The sequence below is a fragment of the Botryllus schlosseri genome, chromosome 11 (assembly GCF_051294905.1).
Source record: "Botryllus schlosseri isolate E-star chromosome 11, Bs_hap1, whole genome shotgun sequence".
NCBI lineage: Eukaryota > Metazoa > Chordata > Ascidiacea > Stolidobranchia > Styelidae > Botryllus > Botryllus schlosseri.
In genome coordinates this window covers 20477856-20499749 of record NC_137246.1, presented here as the reverse complement: position 1 = coordinate 20499749, position 21894 = coordinate 20477856, and the positions used below count along the sequence as shown (strand labels likewise).

The following is a 21894-nucleotide window of genomic DNA, read 5'->3' as shown; positions in this document are numbered from 1 at the left end:
TTGAGTAGCAGCATGTTTTAAGCATGGTGTGTTTAAAACACCATCTGTTTTAAATGCAACCCATAGGAGAAATATGACGAAATCCGACGTGTTTCAAGAGACTCTTGGAGGTAAAGAACATCAATATACAATTGAATATACAGTATTATTCAATGGAAAATCGATGTGCAAATAATTATACATTGTCAACATATTTATATATTCATCTTAACGTCGCAACATCGGTAATACAACGGTGTCATTTCTCTAGACTTGAGCGACAAAATTGTCTCATCGCAGTAGAAAATCTGAATACGTGGAAGAGGTAGACACCAGTGATGAGCGGATAGTGCTTTTCGAGACTCCGAATCCCTCCAACAACTTTAGTGTCTGAAGAAAACTCCCTCCGACTCCGAAGAGCTCAATCCCAGACTCCGAGATACTCCGATGAATCTCGTCAAGTATCCGAAACAGTGGCAAGCATGGTACATGGTACAACGTGGTACATGTGACAATATGGTTGGCCTCATAGTATTGTTTACTCTCCAGTCCCCGATTGCAGTGCAGATGGCTGGTTTTTATGCACTTGGCAATCATTTTCGCATGTTACCCGTCATATTATTACAACTTTACAAGGTGTCAACTGTCTGTGTTTTGGTTTGTAATCATAATCAATAGTGTATTCTGGTCAGAGCTATCCAAAGATATCGGAGACAAAAGTTACAATACTCCGAAATTATCCGAAAAAATATCTGTAGTAAACTCCGACTCCGCTCCGACTGTCACGAAATCGGCAAAACTCCGCTGCGAATCCACTCCAACTCCGCTCCGATGCTCATCACTGGTATACACTCTCTGCTATACTCTTCACCGCATAAACGGCATTGAATAACTATCGGTATAGCCCATAGTGCAATATCATGTTTATTCTTTTCGTCAGAAGAGGTTCGTAAAAAATATTTGTGTATAAAATAAAACAACATGTCGTAAATTTCAATTGGCAAAGAACAGAATAACACTGAAATTGACTGATATTACAGAGAAGTACATATTTGTTGCAGCCAACAAGCATAGACCTGCATTATTATATATCGTGCTGTAGTTATAAGTAAATCGGTTGTACCGTCACAAGATTTCAGCAATGCTTTTATTGATGCATAGTAATCTTTCGTGAATATTTTGCTTGCTATTTTCTACCCAAGTATTCGGTATGTGTGTGGGCCCAGCCCAAATCACCTGTGTTTACCAATCAAAGCTCTGCTATCCATCTGTGGGTTACCCATTAGTACAGCAGATGTTCTTACGATCTCCGCTGTATTCCACGAGTCATACGCCTGCATATGCCCCACAAGTGTGCATTTGTGCAAAGTACGCAATGGCTTGAGGGTGTCAAATCATGTCTCTCCAATAATATCTGATGTTCAAGAACTGACTACAGAGTCACTCCTGACTATGACACTGCGATAGACAGGTGATGTTTCGGGGCTCATAGCATCGTTTCTTATGGAGTAGTTTTCATCACATTCGGTGACTGACTGGGTATTGGCTGTGGTGGACGCTTGCTCTTCATAACTCGGAAATAGTTGACTGCGGACTATGCATGTCGGACGGTGGAGGTTTAGGATGTAGATTAGTCTTTGTCGTTCGCCTTGCAAACGTTGCACGTCGATCCTCAATTTTTGATTCTGTTTTTCTAGCAGTTCTGATTCCTGAGAGAAGAAAGAAATATCATATATAATAATACTGATAACGAAGTGAAGACATAAAAGCTGTAGATAACTTAATAAATATGACTGCGTGATCTCAGAAGGTGTTCTCTGAGCGGATACCAAATGATGACCGATTGAATAGTATATTCATATTTTGAAATGAGCCCGAATATTTTCGACTGACACTCGTCCGAGTAATCGTCAGCAACTAGCAGAGAATTGGAAAGAACATTGTGCATCAATAATCGCATCACAAAATATAATAACCGTTAAAACCGACATCATATTTTAATTAATTAGATATCATACTGCGAGTTTATCTATTTATATTTAGCTTTTTACGATATATGCTCTCTGATAGTCTCGGTTTTGAGTCTCAAATGCAGAATTTGCGTGTGAGTTACTCATCCTAAGGCTGCGTTATCCTTCCACTTATCAAGATTTGGTCAAAATTTCTTTTTCACTCAATCCGTACGGCCTAATATATCCGCCTGCGTGTTGTTTATGGGCCAAATATTTTAAGCCGTCGACGGTAAAATCAGATTTCTTCGCAACCATTCTGTCCAAAGTGAAATTTCCCATCCTTGCATGCGCAATGCGCATTGCCTATATTTGTCATTACGGAGTTCGCTCGTCTCCCAGAGTGCTCATTATGTACATCCCGCTGTTCAGTCATATCTTTCCAAAGTATAAATCCTTTGAGCCTTGGGGAATATGTTAACGCTCCAAACAGACACGAAATGGGCTCATTCGCTACGGGCTATAAGATAGCATTGTCAGTTGTCACCACTATTTGATATTTGAATAGTCTATTCATATTGAAATGAACCGACTATTTTTGGCTGATTTTCGTCAGGGGTAATCGTCAGCAAGTAGAGAATTGGAGACGACGTTGTATATCAACAATAGCATATATTTGCTGAAATTCATATTTTGTCACTTCCTACCTCCATCAATTTTTCCGAAACCAATTTCTTTTTCATCCTGCATTTGGCTGCGGCGACCTTATTCCTGTCCCTTCTCCTTTGGCGCCTTATTGCCATTGCCGGAGTCTCTGGCTGTAAGTGCGAGTATAGCGTGTTTGCTGTTTTTCCATGTGACGGCACAAGGAAACCTACCTCGGATTTAAGCATTTTGTATTCAATTTCGACATGAGACGGCAGTCCTTTCGCGGCTCTCTTACATTGAATTGTGTGTCGCAGCTCTTCTTTGATTAGCGGCCGTAGCTGTTCCTCCGCTTCTCTCAGTAGGTCCTCGTTCACTACTCCAGCGTCACATTCGGATGTTGTCGTATCCATTAGCGCAGTAGTAGTTGAAGGTGGACTTGTCACTGAATCTGGCGCTGTTCTCGTGAACATTTTGTCTATATATTCCGAAGCAATGTAATGCGGCGTGCTTTGATAACAAGCCGAGTCGTTCGGGCTGTGGTAGCCCGCTACCATATTCCCTTTGGAGTCTTCGTACTGGTGTATATCACCATGCGTCATCATTTGCAGTTTCATTGATAATACAAACTTGAATATTAATCTATACAATTCTGAAAGGATTGTAAAATCTTCAATTACGACGGACGATGCTTCTAAATTTCTAGTGACCTTAGGATAATTTCGTTGTTGTACGAATTCAGTCAATATTCAGAATATCAATCCCGCGCTATAGTTCTTATAGGTCGCTCAGAAGGTTTTATTTGTCTCAAGCCAGCGCAAAATTCAGATCATGTTGTGCGATTGAGCGAGCGAAGGCTCAATATATATATCGTCAGAAGGCCGGCGAAGAGATCGTCAGATCTAAAAATAGCGCTGATGTTACCGCATCGTATAGTTGCGAGAGAGTTTCTAGGTTGTATCGAAGCACGCAGGAAAACAAACAAATGAATACCTCCTTTTTCGGACCTTGAGCATATATATATTCTCTCGTACCACTTTTGAATACCAGTGTCAACGATGTTGTACCGCCACAAGCTGCCTGACAAAACTTAGCGTCATATCTCTGCCACGTGATGCAACCCCTGCGTGAATCACACGGGGCAATTAACTTCAATTCTTTACATTCATGTGAGTGGTGCAATTAAATATCAAGCTGATGAAATTTATTGAGCTATAGCTTTTCAATATCTTGTGACCGGTCACCAACGAAAACAGGTGGATGACTCCTAATGTGTATCTTGAGAGTATGGGAACACACAAGTACCTTTTTTTGGTTTGTTGAACCGTGGTCTGATATATACTATGAATAGCGTGAAGCTTGACGCTATGATCCATGATCTATAATTCTTATTATTTCTGCTGCGAACTATACCTGTGTAAATCAATTTCATTCAGATCACATGAAAGTTGTAGGAGAATGACTTGAAGTGCAGGGCCTGGTACGTCCGTATTATCGCTGAACCTAATTGGTTATTGAATTACTTAAAACAAAGATATCCTTCCTTATTCAATACTTGTAGCAATTACTTTAGACTGAGATTTTTTCACTGTAACATTGTAGCCCGGCCATTTCTGTGAGTTGGCCAACAATGCGAGTTTTACAATGGAGTAACTGTAATTATTGTGGATTGTCTTAATATTGATAGGGTGCCCACCTGTCCACAAGAAGGTATCGAAATGGGTAATGCGTGGCCTCTGGAATCATCGTAGTAAATGCGATTCTAATGTCTGATTTAGGACACAGTATAAGCAATGAGCTGTACAATAAGCAATTTTGGGGTTTTGGAAAATATCGGAATAGTAAAAAGTCTGGAAACAAAAGTGAATACCATATTTTGTCATTCTTTCTCCGGGTGTTTTGATGCTTGATTGGTTCTATATCTAGCTCAAACTTTGGTGATAATAAGTACGCTGATCCACGCCTTAACATTACTCATATTCGTTAAGGAGTGCTAGGCTATATACAGGGATTTCTAGAAATCTAGAAATCTCTGGCTATATATATACATATATATATATCATATATATCTTGCACAGGTTACTTATTTTTAGACCCTCGAAATAGGTGACAAAGTATAGGAACATCTCAGAAATTTCGGCATCGTTTTGAAATACGAATGTAGGTCGATCACAATAGCACAAATCATAATTTGGATTGTCCTGTATTTTCAATATCAAGCAGGTCCTAAGGATTGCACGTGCTATAAACATATTTATGTGTCGACCCTGCTTACTGAACACGGACATATTTCAATTAGACGACGCTTGGTTGCCAGTCATAAAGTATGAAAGTATAAACTTAGACCCGACTCAACCAGATTCCCATGCTGGTTTTCGTCTTTGAGTTTTTCCGCGCCTGGTACATTGAAACAACGGAGAATATAAGACGCAATCATTCTACTCCTGCCTGATATTTTGTCGTTATTTCGTACGACCTCCTTCCTTCGCTTATAATGTCATTGACCGTGGTGCAAAAAGCCGTCAGGCGATACACGCCAAATATTTTTGATTAATAAACAACAACACACGATCATGCAAATTGTACAGGTGACGTTCCTGCGCGGTATCGTTGCATACAAATGCCTATCCAAGCACGATATAGGCACGAGATACGAGCACGTGATTGCTGCTATTTGTCGTACCAAGTTTTATACCTCCGTCGGAAATGTAAAATTTTCAATCAGGTGATAGATGTTTGCAACACGTGATAATAATTTATTTGTACTATACTTCGCGGAGAGTTGATAAACTGAGTGGGTGAGTGTGCAATGTGCATACTGCATGTGCTGAGCATGCCTCCTGTGTACCTGTACGTGTTTTATTAATATATGTAGGCCAAGGCGGGTATTTGATTGAAAGGTCAATCCATGTCGTTTCGACTTCTTCAGATGTTCTTCTAGTATCGCAATTTTGTGGCGTTTAGAAGTGCATGATGAAAAATTGATGTAAATGGTAACTATAGTATACGGACTAGCTTCGCATTCGAGTGTCGGACACTCGTTCAAACTTATTCAGATTTATACGCACAATGTCCAAGTTCGGCCAATATCCAAAGCTTATTTCATTGACGTTATAGCGTCCTGAAAATGCATTCAATTTCGCCAAAACGATAAATAATTGCACTGGAATACCTACCCACAATAGGGAACACCTGCAGAGTAATTTATATTCTAAAATTCGTTTGTGTGCGACGTTTAAATGTCCTAATTTCCTCAGACACCTGCAGTTTGTCCAATACTCGAATTCTCTGGAATGAAATAATTATGGAATTCCGGAAGCGAGTCCATGCTGTAAATTGTCTCAGTAAATAGATATTTACCGGATTGACAATGCAATTGTTTCCAAAATTAAGATTCAGGTTATATCACATCCCAGAAACACCCGAAAAATAATCGTCGAAACTTGACGTAACAACTGGAATGAAAACTTCATATCGATCCACTATCCTTATATTGGTATGAGAACTGAAAGTAATGCTGCACAAGGGACTGACGAAAAAGTGAACTCGGCTTTGACACTTCTCATGTCACCGATCTCTTTGTGCACATATTAGGAACGAGATACCCGATAGAGTATCTATATATACCCTGGGTTACTTGCATTACGAAAGACTACCTGAACGACATCGATAGTGGAAGCACCCGAGCCTGGCGTATGATAGTATATGTAATGATTCGGATTCGGGGTTATGATTTTTCGATTGCGATGGCAACTCTGAGCAAATTCCACGTTGCAGAATCCGATTATAATAGATCAATGTTACGTAGTTGAACTTCTGTACTTTGTTTTCCAAACATAAGCTACACAGTAACAGGCCATAGGGTACTGTTCAGTGTTCTGTTCACTGATCAGCGTAGCCTAATTAATATGTTCTATATACTTTATAACAGTGATTCTCAATCTTATTAGTTTGCGGATTAAATTTTAATTGGGCAAATGTATTCGCGGACTCAACTATGCAAATGAAGTATTAGCATAAGCCCGTTGAACACATAAAATACAGTGATTTAGAATCAAGGTTACATTGTAGATGAAGACATGCACAATGCGCATATTGTAAACTTAAAGTTTGGGCTTTTCCGCCAACCTGATCAAGTTGAAAACTGGAGGTCCTTGGATGAGTAATTGGCCAAGACGACAAACCGGTAGTTACGAGCCCATTGAATTCTGACAACACACCGTGTTTGCATCAGGCATAGTAGTTTACAGCACCAAAACTACTATATGCAACAGGTGAAGCGTGTTGACCAATTCTGTTGAAAATTATGTTGTTGTTGTTTTTAGTTCGTGGTTTTAAGGTTTCCTTCGAGAATGTTCCTAGTTTTATTTTTGGGGCTAGGGTTTATAGAACGAGAGAGGGCATAAGAATTACACCTCAAGGGGGTCATGCACAGAATACCAATTACTTAAAGATGATTGCTTATATAGCGTAATATCGAGTCGCGCAGCCAGGGTATCGCCCTGCCGTTCCAACTTTCAAGGTTTAAACTAGTGCAATGGGCACGCGAATATAGTTTTTTTATAAGAGATATGTTGCGTCACTGGTGTGTGCATAGTGACGCAACAGAATCGCTTCAAATCGCGGCCGGCTTGAAGTTCTTATGTCTGATTTTCATAAGAATCGACGAAAGACACGCCTGAAGTGTGAAGTAATCGAAGACGAAGACTAACTTTAGTCAGAAAAGTCGGGCTTAAAAGAGACTGGATTTCAAGATGATTGGAATAAAGTTACTTTTTACGACTTATATAAATTATGTTGAATGAAAGCTCGCAGAATCACCTATGTACAGTAGGGCTCTTCAAAAATGACTTTTTTTCTCAAATCGTACTGGCTACTTGATAAAATTGTTAGGTTACCGAATTTAAGCCTACACACAAAATTTGGTTCAATTCCAGCCAGTAACCGCTTTGCTACAGGAGAAGAAAGTTTTTATTTATTATATAAAAATAAACAATAAAAAATTTTAAAATTTTCTGTTCAACCGATGAAAGTGTTAGGCTGTCTATAGAAACGATGCTCGCCAAATTTGGTTCAATTCCAACCAGTGGAAGCGGAGTTATTGCCGTCGAAAAATTTGGATTTGAATAAAATAGTATTTACGGTGAGCACAACTATAATAAATAAACAAAGAATCAGTCACCGTAAATACTATTTTATTCAAATCCAAATTTTTCGACGGCAATAACTCCGCTACCCCTGGTTGGAATTGAACCAAATTTGGTGAGGATCGTTTCTATTGACAGCCTAACACTTTCATGGGGTGAACAGAAAAATTTCAAATTTTTTATCATTTATTTTTATATAATAAATAGAAACTTTCTTCTCCTGTAGCAAAGCGGTTACTGGTTGGACTTGAACCAAATTTTGTGTGTAGGCTTAAATTAGGTAACCTAACAATTTTATCAAGTAGCCAGTACGATTTGAGAAAAAAGGTCATTTTTGAAGAGCCCTAATGGACACTTTCCTCAAACTCATTTGTGTCTGCGGACTCTGGTTGAGAACCTCATTTTTCCAACTCAGGTCCAGGAAGACTCGGTCCAACGTAATTTAAGTTGTGGTACTTTTCTTTTTTAGTCATCAGTGACGTCACATTCGTCGATTTCGCGTCATTTACGCAGTGTTTTAGTTGTACCTGTACATTGTGCAATATCCTGACTGTAAAAGTTATAAAGGAGGGCGAATTGCCAAAAAGGATATCACGTGTGCGTCCTCAGAGGACATGTTCAATTTCTTGAAAAAGAAGGACAAATCCTCCTAAATGTAGACGTATGGTAACTAGGGCTGGGCACAATGATTCGAGTACTCGAATCTGAATCGAGTATTAATTTTAATGATTCGAGTCGAGTAGTAAAGGGCGATTTTTTCGAGTACTCAAATTTTACGCTCCTCGCCTCGGAAAATTAATTTATCAATGAGAATAATTGTTTCTATACTAATTTTCAATTTTGAAGCCTTGAAACCTTGATTGGCCGTATCGAAGCATACGAAACATATAGTACAAAGCTATGGACGTTACTGCAAATATCACATTTCCGAAGTCATCATCATCCCAAAACATTGTCACCAAGTGCAATGAAATCGGTATGGTCGAAAAACTACCAAAGTATCTTTATTGTGATAGATAACAGGCATTTTATTCTTTGTGGTTGCACTTTTACATATTACATTCTGTGATGACGTCATAATGAGTGATACTCGATTACTCGACTCGACTCGAAGCATATTACGTGTTTCAGAATCGAATCACTCAGATACTCGATTTTGCCCAGCCCTAATGGTAACCATGTTCGTAATATCCAAAATATTGTCTGCTTCTTCATGCAAGCTTGCTAATTAAAATTTGTAGAGATGACCTATTTCTGAAAATCACATAGTCATTGACCTCGGGGAGGGTATTTCCGTTGGATGTAATTATCTTTCATTTAATTGTGTTTGATTGGTGTCAGACTTGGGCGATGCGATATATTTCCATATAAGGTCGATGGGCCGTGTGTCCAAATTGTAGTTGCAAGTGCCACAATTTCTTATATAGTTTCCTTCCGTCCAAAGCGAGAGACGGGTTGTTAGCAGAGGAGGATATATAAAGTTTCAGTTTGCGACCAGCAGAAGCACTCCATCATTTAATAATACCGTTCTGTTGACGATATGTGGTCATTTGGTCATCGACATTTTTAGTATTAGGCATCCGAACAGATACATGTGTAGGCATTGTTTGCTATTTGCAAACACGTGATTACTTCATGTCGTGCTTACCCACCCACCATAGGAATACTGCCTACTATTGGGAAGTCCACAGACTTCATATGTACATTAACTATACCGCGCACGATGTCCCGTCTGTATTAAATGTATTATGTGTGGTTTTGAAAGTAAAAAAATGAACGACCAAGTCGAAAGCTCAAGCAAACCCGGAATTTGTCAGCGTGGCTGGTTTCACAGTAATCTTATTACACAAAGAAGGTCGCGTCGGCCAGTTTCCCGCGTCAATCATGATCACAAACGCTAACATGTAACACGTCATCCCGCGGTTTCCAGAATTATTTCCCCGGTCATAAAAAATGTGAGATTGAAAATCCATGAACCCTGACTTTTCATAGGATGAAATATAGTACGTATATACAGGAAAAACATTGTATTTTCTTACACATGTTCTTTTACCTGGTATTTAGACAAATTTAGGGAAGAATTTTCAACCCCGTAACTATGGAGTCCTTCGCTGCGACAAATACACGGAGGTGCTGGAGGGCTGAGTGAATTGGCCCATGAGAGACTTTATTTCGGCTATTTAGTACAATGTTTTACCGTCGCAGATATGATATCTGTTGCTAACAATATTTTTTCATCATCGAGGCTCGAGGTCACCTATTTCATATTTTGATACAGTGATAATTATTTCACTAATCTGCAGTTAAGATATGTTAGATAGGATCAATATATTCAACATGCAGGCTGTCGCCACGTTAATCTATCTGACTTGGGAATTTAGAATGACCAGTATTTGGATTATTTTTTATCCATTTTTGCGTAATTGAAAATGATGACTTGCGGTCATTTTTTAAATAGCCTAACGTTGATAAGCATTACGAATATTCTAAATATACGAATGTATCTAAAGTTGTCGGCATTACCATAAATGTTTCAGTTGTTCCGTCTCTTACGTCAACGCGAAGCCGAGTTATCACCTTGGGCCAAATTGCTTGCGTCACTGAGTGACTGGAGTTAGCCTTGCTCTCGAGGGACTGGCGCGTTCATCACAAGCTGTGTTTCGATCGCTGACAAGTCGTGCAAAGTATTACGCAAGCATCAACTCCCACAGCACCCCACGCTAAACATATATTCCACGATCGGTATCCGTATATGTCAAGCGATGTAATAGCTGTCCAGTGTATATATCAAATGTCGCTGAATCGCATCATCTGAAATCGGCTGTTACTATTTGTTTACCATTCCCCGTGAGAAAGAGATATGCAACGGTACAGTTGTATGTGTGCCTGCGTTAGTATTGTGTGTGGGCATTGGCCGAATCCTGAGCTATTGTCACTTTTTGTTGTGGTCGCAATGAAATAGCGTGAGCACATCGCAAATTATATATTTTATATTAATATTAAAGCCGAAGCCTGTTCACCGCAGGGTGACTTGGAACCTATATACTGATTAACCGTTGTGTCAGCGACTCCGCATATTGACGGATAGTGCTATTTTTTGTTGGTTTTGAGAATGGTAACCCTCTTATTGTCAGGCTTCTCTCACTGATTTATCCGACAAATGCATACCTAAATTTGTATAAGCCTAATTACATATCGGCCAATATTCAGTGTTGGTACTGATGACAATACGCCTAGCATGGCATTCACAGGTCGAAATATCAGAGTGTTGTTCTCCCATCAATCGATTAAAATTTGTCTGTCGACGGATATGAAGTAATATTGAAAGACAGTTCACGACATCTCAGTAGTTCGATATCACGGGCCTGTACCAGAATCGTACTGAGGAGCAACTGGGTAAATATGCTTGCGAATGAGTATCGGCGATAGCAGATATTGAGATATGTTCCACCCACAACTTGTAATGTTATCCGAAACAAATTCCGAAATTTCAGGTTTTTCCTTGTTTGGTTTCTTATAGATTTATTCTCAAATCCTCTCTTCTTCAAATTATTGTTAGTTTCAGTGTTTTCATTTACTTACACTTACTATCGCGACTCCCGATCACGATAACACGAGGATTTCTCCGCCAACGCGTCACGCACAATGGCTCCTTGCGTCACGGCTGTTGACCACACGCGGTATGTGGTAAACGCAGACGTGACTGTAGGCGATTACTATCTGTGAGGAAGAAAACTGATTTGTTGTCCTCACGTAATCCCGAATGCAATATAAACAAGTGGAACGAGATTCGAACAGACATGGCGATACTACAAAGATATAAGTAGAATACTCATTTACTATACTGTTGCGATACTGACTAATCATGATCTTAACGCATCACGGTAAGAAGCAGTACGATAATCGTGTGATTTCTGTGGCGATCGCTTGCTACGTTGCATCATTCAAATGAGATCGTTGCAATGTTTAAAAATTGCTTCAATGTTGTCATAAATTTTAAAACATACAATGCAATATATAAATGCAGGGCGACTGAAAATCATGACTTAAGTATGTAATGTAGAGTATGATAAATACGTGAAAATCACAATTTGGAAATTTGCAATGGTCCTGCTACATTCTTTCCGATTCAATCTGGGAGGATACAGTCCAATGATTTGCCAACGTATTCCGTCTCGGACTACAAGATTGCGTGCACGACGACGCATACAAGTTACTAGACGTATTTTGTTTTGAGAAAAATTTTAAGAATGCATCTCTATGGGCTCACGCTTAATCACGCATACTTTGCAGTTTATGCCGGGGGTAGCAGACAGTTTCTCCCCATCCCTTGAGAATGGGTGATGATGCGTCAAATAACCGGCGTAAATGTGATAGCAAGTACACAGTATTTGACAAAAACGTATCCCCGCCAATTTTCCAATGTTTCCGAAACAATTGGGAAATTCAGCAGGAAACGAATTCTTCAGAAACTAGAAATAGCAATTAATCATTTACTAGCAATTTTACCTGTTGAAAATACCACGAGAAATACGATCAATAGATAGGACTCGTAACAAAAGTGTTTAACTATTGTTATATAATTTTTACGGGAAGCTATAGTGTCAAGATTTGTGCATTATGATTCGTCGATATGTCCTCTTCCCCCGCGTCAAAAAAGCCAAGGAAAAGACCCGATGAAAAAACGCACTCACAAGGAATGGAAATAGCAAACAAAGAGCCGCGAAATAGAGATTAACATCCAAAAAGAACATAGGGCACTACACTGTAACAAAGATCCTTGGTAGTTCTCAAGTTTATGGTAGGTTCAAACTCCTCCTAGCGTGGACTCGTGAAACTCTTCAATACTTGAGTCAACTATAGGTAATTCTCAAGTTTCCCACCTGACAAAATAAGTCGCCAGATTCAAACACATAGTGTGTATTACTGACAAATAATGCAACGAGACAGACATAACACAGTATGTAAGACGATATTGGATAAATGCAGTAGAGTCACAAATCCGTTTGCGATGTAATGTTGTAATGTAATGAATGCTCGGATAAATTCCTAATATTTGTTCACTGCGTTCGAGTTGAATATTTGATGGCGTAATAACCAGACTTGGAAAACTAGAAATTTCTAAGCTTTTCCAAATTAGATTAGAATTAGAATTACATCTGGAAAGCTTATTGGATCGTTTCGCACTATACTGTCCTGGGGCATTTACCGGAAAACCATATATTATATTATAATTAAAATTAGAGCATGGAAAAATTAGATTCGAATTGGAATTAGAGCAAAGAAATATGTCACAAATTAGATTAGAATACCGGCATTCCGCTCTAATTTAGTTTAATTTGACAACTAGAATTATCTAGTTGTCCAAATTTGGTTAACAAGACGCTTTCCCTGTCCCATGGCACGCCGGTGCCAACAATATTGAACTAAGGTACATGCCAGTTAGTTGCAAACACGCTTTCAAGCAACCCAAACAAATAACTATTAACAGGTGACCCAATTTTTCGTCACGACGTATAAGAATCACAGGTCTTGTGCCATCACAGATATATTGCCAATTGATATAGCCCAAGAAACTGCCGCTAATAAATGAGCACTAATCACATAACGAAGAAATGCGCAATGCAACGAAATTGGAGCGTCGCAGCACGAGTTATTACTACTCCGAGGGTAAAATAATGCAAGAACAAAACTGCTACAAATAAGAATATCATGAATCAAATTTATCTTGGTGAGAACTGCATTAGTACGGTTGGCGTCTGGAATCTGGACAAGGAAGGCTGCGACTAAGTTCAAGAAGTTTGACGTTACGGTTGCAAACTTCACAGTAAATACCCAATGAATGTCGACCATGCATGTCAGAGCATGATGGAAACTCAGTAGACCGCCGACAGCTCCCCCATCAAAATGAATCGTCCACTTTTCCATGGATTGAATGCAATGGTGGGGTATACGATAGGTTAAGGTGGATGTCAGTTTAAGAGACCGCATCTGGCCGTTCGGCATCCTAAGATCTGTTCCTTGCATCACATTGCGTCTTATATCTCATTGTTCGTTGTCGTTGTGTGTGTCTTGATCAGATGAAAATATAATCTGACGATTATTGATATTGATGTCGACGGCAATACTTGTTACTCTACGCTGATTTGGAATATTGCAGTATTGGGTGTCTTGCGACGCAAAATTTTTCCCCAGTACTTTAGAAAATTTCTTCCCAAACATATCTAAATGAACATAACGACCAAAGATGACCATGAATATGGGTTTCGACTTGATGAATCCAAATTTTGCACCTTTGAACCTATTCGGAATGTTTGGGTTTCGAAGTTTTGCGCAATGTATGTTTATGTGGATTATAGGATATATGGAATCCCGAATTAACCGGAATGGGGTGGAGCGGGGTGGAGCGAATTTATTCACTCATCGATGTACACTGTACAGATTTTGACATGAAAAAACGGCTTCAATGGTATGGATAGGACTAGGGTTGCATTAAAAACAAACGGTGTTTTTTGTTTGAAACATGTTTTAAACAGTGCTTTAAATTAGGGTCTTTTGAAAAAAAATTGAAGTTGTAAAATAATGTTATAATTGTGTAAATACTTTCCAAAAAACATGTGATATGAGCCTACAGACAATTACCACCGGATATAGCCAACGTATATCGATATGGGATGGTTGGAACCCTCAAAACAGTCGGTTCAACAACAATAGTACAGATAATTCGTCAAAGGAGCTATATTTACAATTGTCAATGTCGATCCACTATGACGTCACAATTGAATATTGGTGACGTCATGACTTAAAAAAAAACATAAAAAGCATGTTTTAAATAAGGGCCTTATTTTAAACATGTTTGTTTTAAATTGAATTTTGTTTTAAATGCAACCCTATATATGACTCGGCAAACTATATAAGACAGAGGTCTCAAACACGCGGCCCGCGAGACCATTTTGTGCGGCCCGCGACGGCATTTTGAATTTCGAAGCATTCGACAATATCTAACTACCATTTTTTTAAATTCGCATAAAACTACTCCAGAAGCCTGAAACTACTCATCAAACTTCACTAACACATCTCTTTCTAAAGTTACCACGCAGTGGAAGATCAACTATTACGTGACATTACTTGTTTATGATGGTAAAACATGACCCGTTGATGATTCGTGACTGAAAATTGTGATTTGGACTTGGGCGCGACCTTCTGTAGAATTACTCGTACTCGTACTCGTCGCGTCAAACGTTACAATCAGAGAAGGTCTTTTGTGACTCGGAATGCCGTGACTTGGTACAACCACGCACGCAAAAACCCATGGTGTCCTATATATTGTGTGGACACAAGCAAATCTCACGGCTCAGTGAAATTGGTATACGTCGCACTTTCCATTCGGTCAAAGGCAATATGACGGTAATTTTTGACCGGTTTGCCGAGCATGAAATTTGATAAAACGGGTATCAATCGAAAGCTACCGCGGTACTGATTGCGAAAATATAAATCTATTCTGCTCGTGGTCCTGGAACTCCACAAAATAAGTCTCGAATGTTGCATTGTAAGTGAGTTTGGTATTGTGACGCAGCAATGACGTATGGAGCAGGTGAGGAGCACCGCAAGCTGCAAGCGATTGAGCATTCACACTCTCACGCTCGTGCGCATTTGCTCCTGAGCTGATCAAACGGCATGGTAACGTCACAATGCCAAACTGACTCACAATGCAACATTCGAGGCTTATTTTGGCGATTGCGAATTTATGTTTTCGCAATCAGTACCGTCGTAGCTTGCCATTGATACCCGTTTTATCAAATTTAATGCTGGACAAGCCGGTCAAAAATTACCGTCAAATTGCCTTTGACCAAATGGAAAGTGTGACGTAGATCAATTTCACTGGTCCGTGAGATCCGCTTGTGTCCACACCATATAGAACACAATGAACAAACTATGAAACTGGTAGGAGAAATAGTAAAATATCAAAAGGTCGTAGCTTGCGTGGCGTAGCTTATTTAGATATCTAAGCAGGTAGGTATGGCAACCGCCATTGACATTATGTTGCCCCTTTGATGTATAGTTGGTTACATCCTGTGTCATCTTGAGTACCTTTATATATGTTATTATCGCCAATTGAATGTGGCGAGTATCAACTGGTCATAGCCTACTCTTCACAGCTGTAACACCAATGGATTCTTCGGCGATTGCATATTTCTATTGTTATGGCACGGATCCATTATGTTCAAGTTGTTGTTATTGATCTGTTCTAATATTCGAAAGTAAAATCAAACGCTTATTCTATTTGACTTCGGTAATGACATTATCAATAAAGCCTAGTTATCAGGAGTAGGCTAGGCCTATGTTCGAAACCCGGAAATAAGGCCTACTTTGAAATACATTGAATTCCCCTATTATTGGTGCTGCGGCCCGCGGCGCCATCATAAAGTAGGAAATTGGCCCGCGAGCACATTTGAGTTTGAGACCTGTGATATAAGACATTGACTCGGTATTTAAATTTATCATTCCTGTTCAGAGTTCATCTCGGATAATTATAACAGGAATACATAGGCACATGTTAATAACGTACTCATTTGTACACTCTTAGAATCCAGTGCTATGCTATTCTCAGGTAGATGGATGGAGACACACGAATAAATAGATTCTGTTAATAGGCGTCTATAATTTTAGTTTTCGAAGCCATATCGGAGATGTCCGTTTTCTTCTTTCGGTTTCTAAAGTAGGCTATGCCTTGTAAAGATGCGGTAGATAAATGCGTTAACTTTGCTAGTCACGAACCTTAGTTTCGTATTGGATGACAAAGACACAATATGAGGCACAAGACCAGTTAGTGCATAAGCATGATTTCCATCTATAGCGGCAGCCTCATTCAATAGACGAATTCGTGTGCAGTTCCTTAGGTTTCTTAGTGTCACCTAGCGTCGGTTATTCTGACTTTAAAATGTCAACCTAGCAACGCCATCACCTTCTATAATAGCTGTGTAGTGTGTATAGTAACTCTGTTAGTTGGGTATACCGTGGAGAAAACAAATAATATCGCTAAAACATGATCAAACTAAACTACCATGGACAAGCAGTTAATTTTAATTATTGCATCTCTCCTAAAGATGCGATAGAACTATATGATGCAGCTACAATATCTTCAAACGTTTACCAAATATTGCTACATAAATTTGAGTCCAGTTTGTATAGTTCAAAAGCAAGATAGCTATAGTGGATTACAGTTACAGTATTTATAGATACCTATGGAATCTCTATAAATTACACAGCTATAGTGTCCCTGTGGCTATCTCGCATTGGCCGTAAAAACGTGAGCTAAATTCTGAGGTGGATCACTGAGCACTGGGCATGGGTGGGCATGATCCAATATGGTAACCCCGCACACGGTAGTTCTGTGTCAGAACTATAATGTTAACGTCTTTACTGCATATGTTATCACGGTCCCACAGTTACACGATCACAATCATAATCAACGGTACTTTATTCTTCATCTTAATTTGAATCTAGACTAGACCGTCCGATTTTGGCACAAAGTCAGAGCATATTTCTGATGCTGGATTCAGATGGTCTGATCCGAACTGAACATCTTTTCTTTCAAGAAATTTAATAATGACATCTATCACCTCAATTGCAACAGCTGCTAGGAATCCGAATTTCTCTCGTTATCGCGTGCACTGCACATCCGTGGCGAGCAGAGTGGCGCAGCGGAAGCGTGCTGGGGTCATAACCCAGAGGTCGATGGATCGAAACCATCCTCTGCTATCCCTGCTGTGATCGTATAGTGGTTAGTACCTCACGTTGTGGCCGTGATAACCCAGGTTCGAATCCTGGTCACGGCAGATCTTTAGTTGTTTGTTTCACAATATCACAACACCAGATTGATTCGAAACTGTTTATTTGACCAATGAATTCCGCCACTTTCATTAGAGAATTATCTTGTAGTTAGATGTTATTGTACCTCGTCATTGCTGTGAAATTAGGATTAGTGTTGTTCTTCCGAGCGGAAGAGATGCCGCAACGGCGGACAATATGCGTGTAAAATACAGCTATACAAAGAACGTGAACTATACTGTGGACCTGCATCACATTTCGAGCATTTTACAATCAATAAGGCACCAAAACTTCAATTAGTGAGGATCAAGGATCGCAAGGGATCAGATTCATTTTTAGTCGTTACGCGGATTCTGTAGCAGCGAGATTTACCTACTCAAGTTCATTGAACCTGACATATATTTTTTCGCTCTTCGCGCATTTTGCAAATTCATTCATTCGTTCAAAAATAGTTTCATCAGTTCAAAACATCACAAGATGCGATAAAATAGAAAGATAGGATTGAGCCGAGTTTAATTGAACTAGTGTTTCACTTTGATCTCGGGTATTTTTTAGTATATTGGCCGCCGATTCGGTATTACGATTACCAATACTTCTCTCAAATTCATGCCTTTCAGTAAATCCATTACCAGATGACGACACGTAGAGTTGCATTTAAAACAGACATTCCAAAAACAAAGGCGCTTCTTTAAAACATGGTTTCATTGTTTTTTTTTAGTGATGATGTCATAACGGATTGACATTGACAATTGAAAATGTTGGGTAAATATGGCTCCATTGACGAAAAAGGCTTCCAGCCCCTGTCTTAAACTATATAGATAACTAACCTACGTTGGTTAGTTCAATACATGTTTTGAACAAAGTGCAAATATACGATCAAATGATTGGACGAGTAACAACTAACAAGTAGGGCTGGACACAATGATTCGAGTGCTCGAATTTGAATCGAGTATTAATTTTAATGATTCGAGTCGAGTATAGAAAAGACGATTTTTTCGAGTACTGAAATTATACGCTCCTCGCAACTGAAAGTTAATTTACTAACGAGAATGATATTTTTTATACTATTTTCCACTGAGGTAGCCTTGAAACCTTGATTGGCCGTGTCGCAGAATATACGAGACATAGTACAAAGCTACGAACGTAACTGGAAATATCCCATTTCCGAAGTCATGATCATCCCACAACATTGTCAGGAAGTGCAATAAAATCGGTATGGTAGAAAAAATACCAAACTATCTTTAACGCAGTGGTTCTCAACCGGGGTGCCGCGGCACACTAGGGTGCCATTTACGTCACGCAAGTGTGCCGCGAGCGATTTCTTCGGAATTTTAAAATTATGCACAAAATAATTCTAGTCTATAGCAAACGATCAATAATCTAAATCGAACTTGATGTGAAGTTTGTACATTTGACCAATCAAAATTGACGTCATGCCCGCAATCAATAACCCCCTCGAATTCGCTTTACCGGATATATAGCGTGACTTGAAGGCTAAATTCAGTTTTGCGCGATATGTTGATTGATCGTAGAGAAGAGCAGACATGGCGGCTCCTGTATGACAATGCAGTTTTCTAATCCTAATTGTGTCCCCAATTACTAGCGAGCTATGAACTCCTTTGGAAGTGATGTTCGCGTTAACATATTTGAATTACAAACATTGCAATCTACATTGCGATTATCGTACCCGCACTTCCGTTAAAATATAGGCTTGTAGCAGTGTTGGGATGACTCGAGTCAACTTTTTCGTATGACTTGACTTGACTTGAATCGGCGCTTCTAAAATGTCAATTGACTCGTGACTCGGAGCAAAATTTACGAGTCAATTTCAAGTCATAAAGTAAACGATGTCGAATAAATCAGCCTATCTTTATGTATATGTTCGGATTGTTCCCGATACGAAAATGTCTCTTGTGAGGGCAACCAGTAATTCACTGATAGTAAATTGACCGCAAACGAAAAGATCACAGCTTCCGTTGTCGTAGTAGTAGTAGAAAATCTAATAGCAACGTATCTTTGTTTCTGAGACGGCTCAGTGCTTACATTACGTAGTGCTCAGCTTTACCAACCATCTTGTATAATTTAAATCGAACGAACATAGTTAATGCGTTTATATTCTCGGGGATGTGTTGGGTAGTGCAGGCCACTGTACCATATCAATTTGTTTCGACTTCTCGAGGCTTCGTATTAGATCCTCTATTGTAGATGATATTAACAGACTGTAGCATGTAGCTATACGCAGCAGTTACTCACGTATGTTATTAGCGGTTCTCATTGTGCGTGACGATACAACGCCTTTTTGCATGCACTGAACATTTAACTTTATATTTGTTATTTGATTCAACATAAATGGCCAATTAATCTGTCTTTAACCCAGTTAGAAAAATGTAATGACTTTGCATCCTCACTCATAATTCGAAAATCCAATTTGACTTGAATCGTGACTTGACTTGTGACCTGACTTGACTTGACTCGAGTCACCTCAAAAAAACGAGTGACTTGACTTGACTCGAGTCACCTTCGAAAATCGATTGACTTGACTTGACTCGATTCAAAATGTGCAATGACTCGAGATGACTCAGGACTCGAAGGTAGTGAGTTAGTGACTTGATCCCAACGTTGGCTTATAGCACTACCACAACGTTGTGTCATTGTCGACGAATACGAAAATCGTGAAGTAAGGTAGATCAAAGTATATCAGTCAGCAAACATCTTCGCCGCTGAGGTTATAATCTTGGTTTGTTGGAAGTATAATTAAACTGCGGGTGACTGCCATTATAACTATCGAGGTATGGCTATCGTATCCTCACGCATGATACACGATCTGTGTGGTAATACATTGTATAGCCTCTAGCCTGGTATACCCTACACCTCTTCGCCTCCGTAATCGTCATCAGAGATCGTGCTTGACCTCTTCGACACAATGCGGCAATGGGTAAACTTATTGTCAAACAAATCTTATGAAGTAGTATCCAAGGGCAGCCCGTCCTGTTTGTTGTAATCACGAAGGAGCGATATTCTGGCCCGAAGAAAACGACTACTTTCTATCACGGCTAAGTAAGCTATATGAGGCACGCGCCTATACGCACAAAAGTTTTCTTACAGAAATAATCAAATGGAGAAGTTTATTTCTAAAGAAAGGAAGTGTTCACTTTAGTCAGCGTTACTTCTGGGTGCTAATAAGTATTATGGCAGTTTGCAGATGCCGTTAGCCAAAAAAGTACAGAACCACTGTGATGGTGTGCCACGAACCATTTTCCATTTCCAAAGGGTGCCGCGAGGTCATAAAGGTTGAGAACCACTGCTTTAACGTGACGGATAACAGGCATTATGTTCTTTGTGGTGGCATAAAAGGTACATATCTAAACTTTGAAGTGGTATACTCTGTTGTGACGTCATAATGAGTGACTCGACTCGAAGCGTATAGTACGTGATTCAGAATGGAATCACTCAGGTACTCGATTTTGCCCAGCCCTAGTAACAAGCACGTATATAACCAACTATGGATAATTTTCGTGGAAAGTTACGTCAAGATTTGTACAGACACTGTTTTGCGTTGTTGTTGTTCGTGAAACGCTGTCGTCTGCATGGGTTACGCTGTGCTACCTTTGAATATTGCACTATTGGGTGCTTCGTGACCCAAAACTAGATACAAATATTTGAATTAAAAATTATGTCTATATGTCTATATCTAGATTTGGACATGACAACAACAGTTTAAGGAATAGGATTTGGGAAACTAAGATAACAGTTTATGTTCTATTAATCTCGGATAATTATTACAGGAATACATGGTACTAACGTACAGTATTTAGTAAAATATAATCCAATGGGATACTATACTCAGATAGATAGGCGGTAAAGGCACACGAATAAATAGATTGACTACAGACATCTTAGATTAGTTTTCGAAGCCATATGTGAGATGTAGGCTACGTTTACTTCTTTCGGATTTAAGTGAATATCTAGAAAACATGCGTTATTTGGACAATGGACATGTTACTTTGCCAACCACGACCCTTGATTTCACACAATAGGATGAAAACGACACAATATACCGGTTACTGTAAGAACATAATTTTCGTGCATCGGGCCAGTCTGATTTGAATCGATGGATTCGTGTGCGGTTCATTCGTTTTTTTTATAGTGTCACCTATAGCGTCGGTTAACCTGACTTTATAAACCATCAGCTTCCAACAGCTGCGTAGTGCCTTCATAAGTGGGATAATATAATAAGATCAAACTCAACTACCACGTAGAAGAAATTCATTCTAATTATTCCTTTTGTCCAAATGATTCGAACAAGAGCCGGCGATAGAACTATACGATGGAGCTACAACAAT

The 21894-nt window shown here is 39.3% G+C and overlaps 1 protein-coding gene across 1 annotated transcript in view; it reads right to left on the bottom strand.

The window, feature by feature from the left end:
- Positions 1–882: 882 nt before the first annotated feature.
- The window catches only part of LOC145450223 (uncharacterized), a 49165-nt gene continuing 28153 nt past the window's right edge, over positions 883–21894 (bottom strand). Inside the window, exons 2-4 of the mRNA XM_080328727.1 lie at positions 2807–3225; positions 2636–2746; positions 883–1688 (exon numbers count right to left, since the gene is read on the bottom strand). Of these exons, the coding sequence (XP_080184853.1) occupies positions 1401–1688; positions 2636–2746; positions 2807–3190 (783 nt within the window). The 5' untranslated portion in view covers positions 3191–3225 and the 3' untranslated portion in view covers positions 883–1400. The remainder of the gene's footprint in view (positions 1689–2635; positions 2747–2806; positions 3226–21894) is intronic.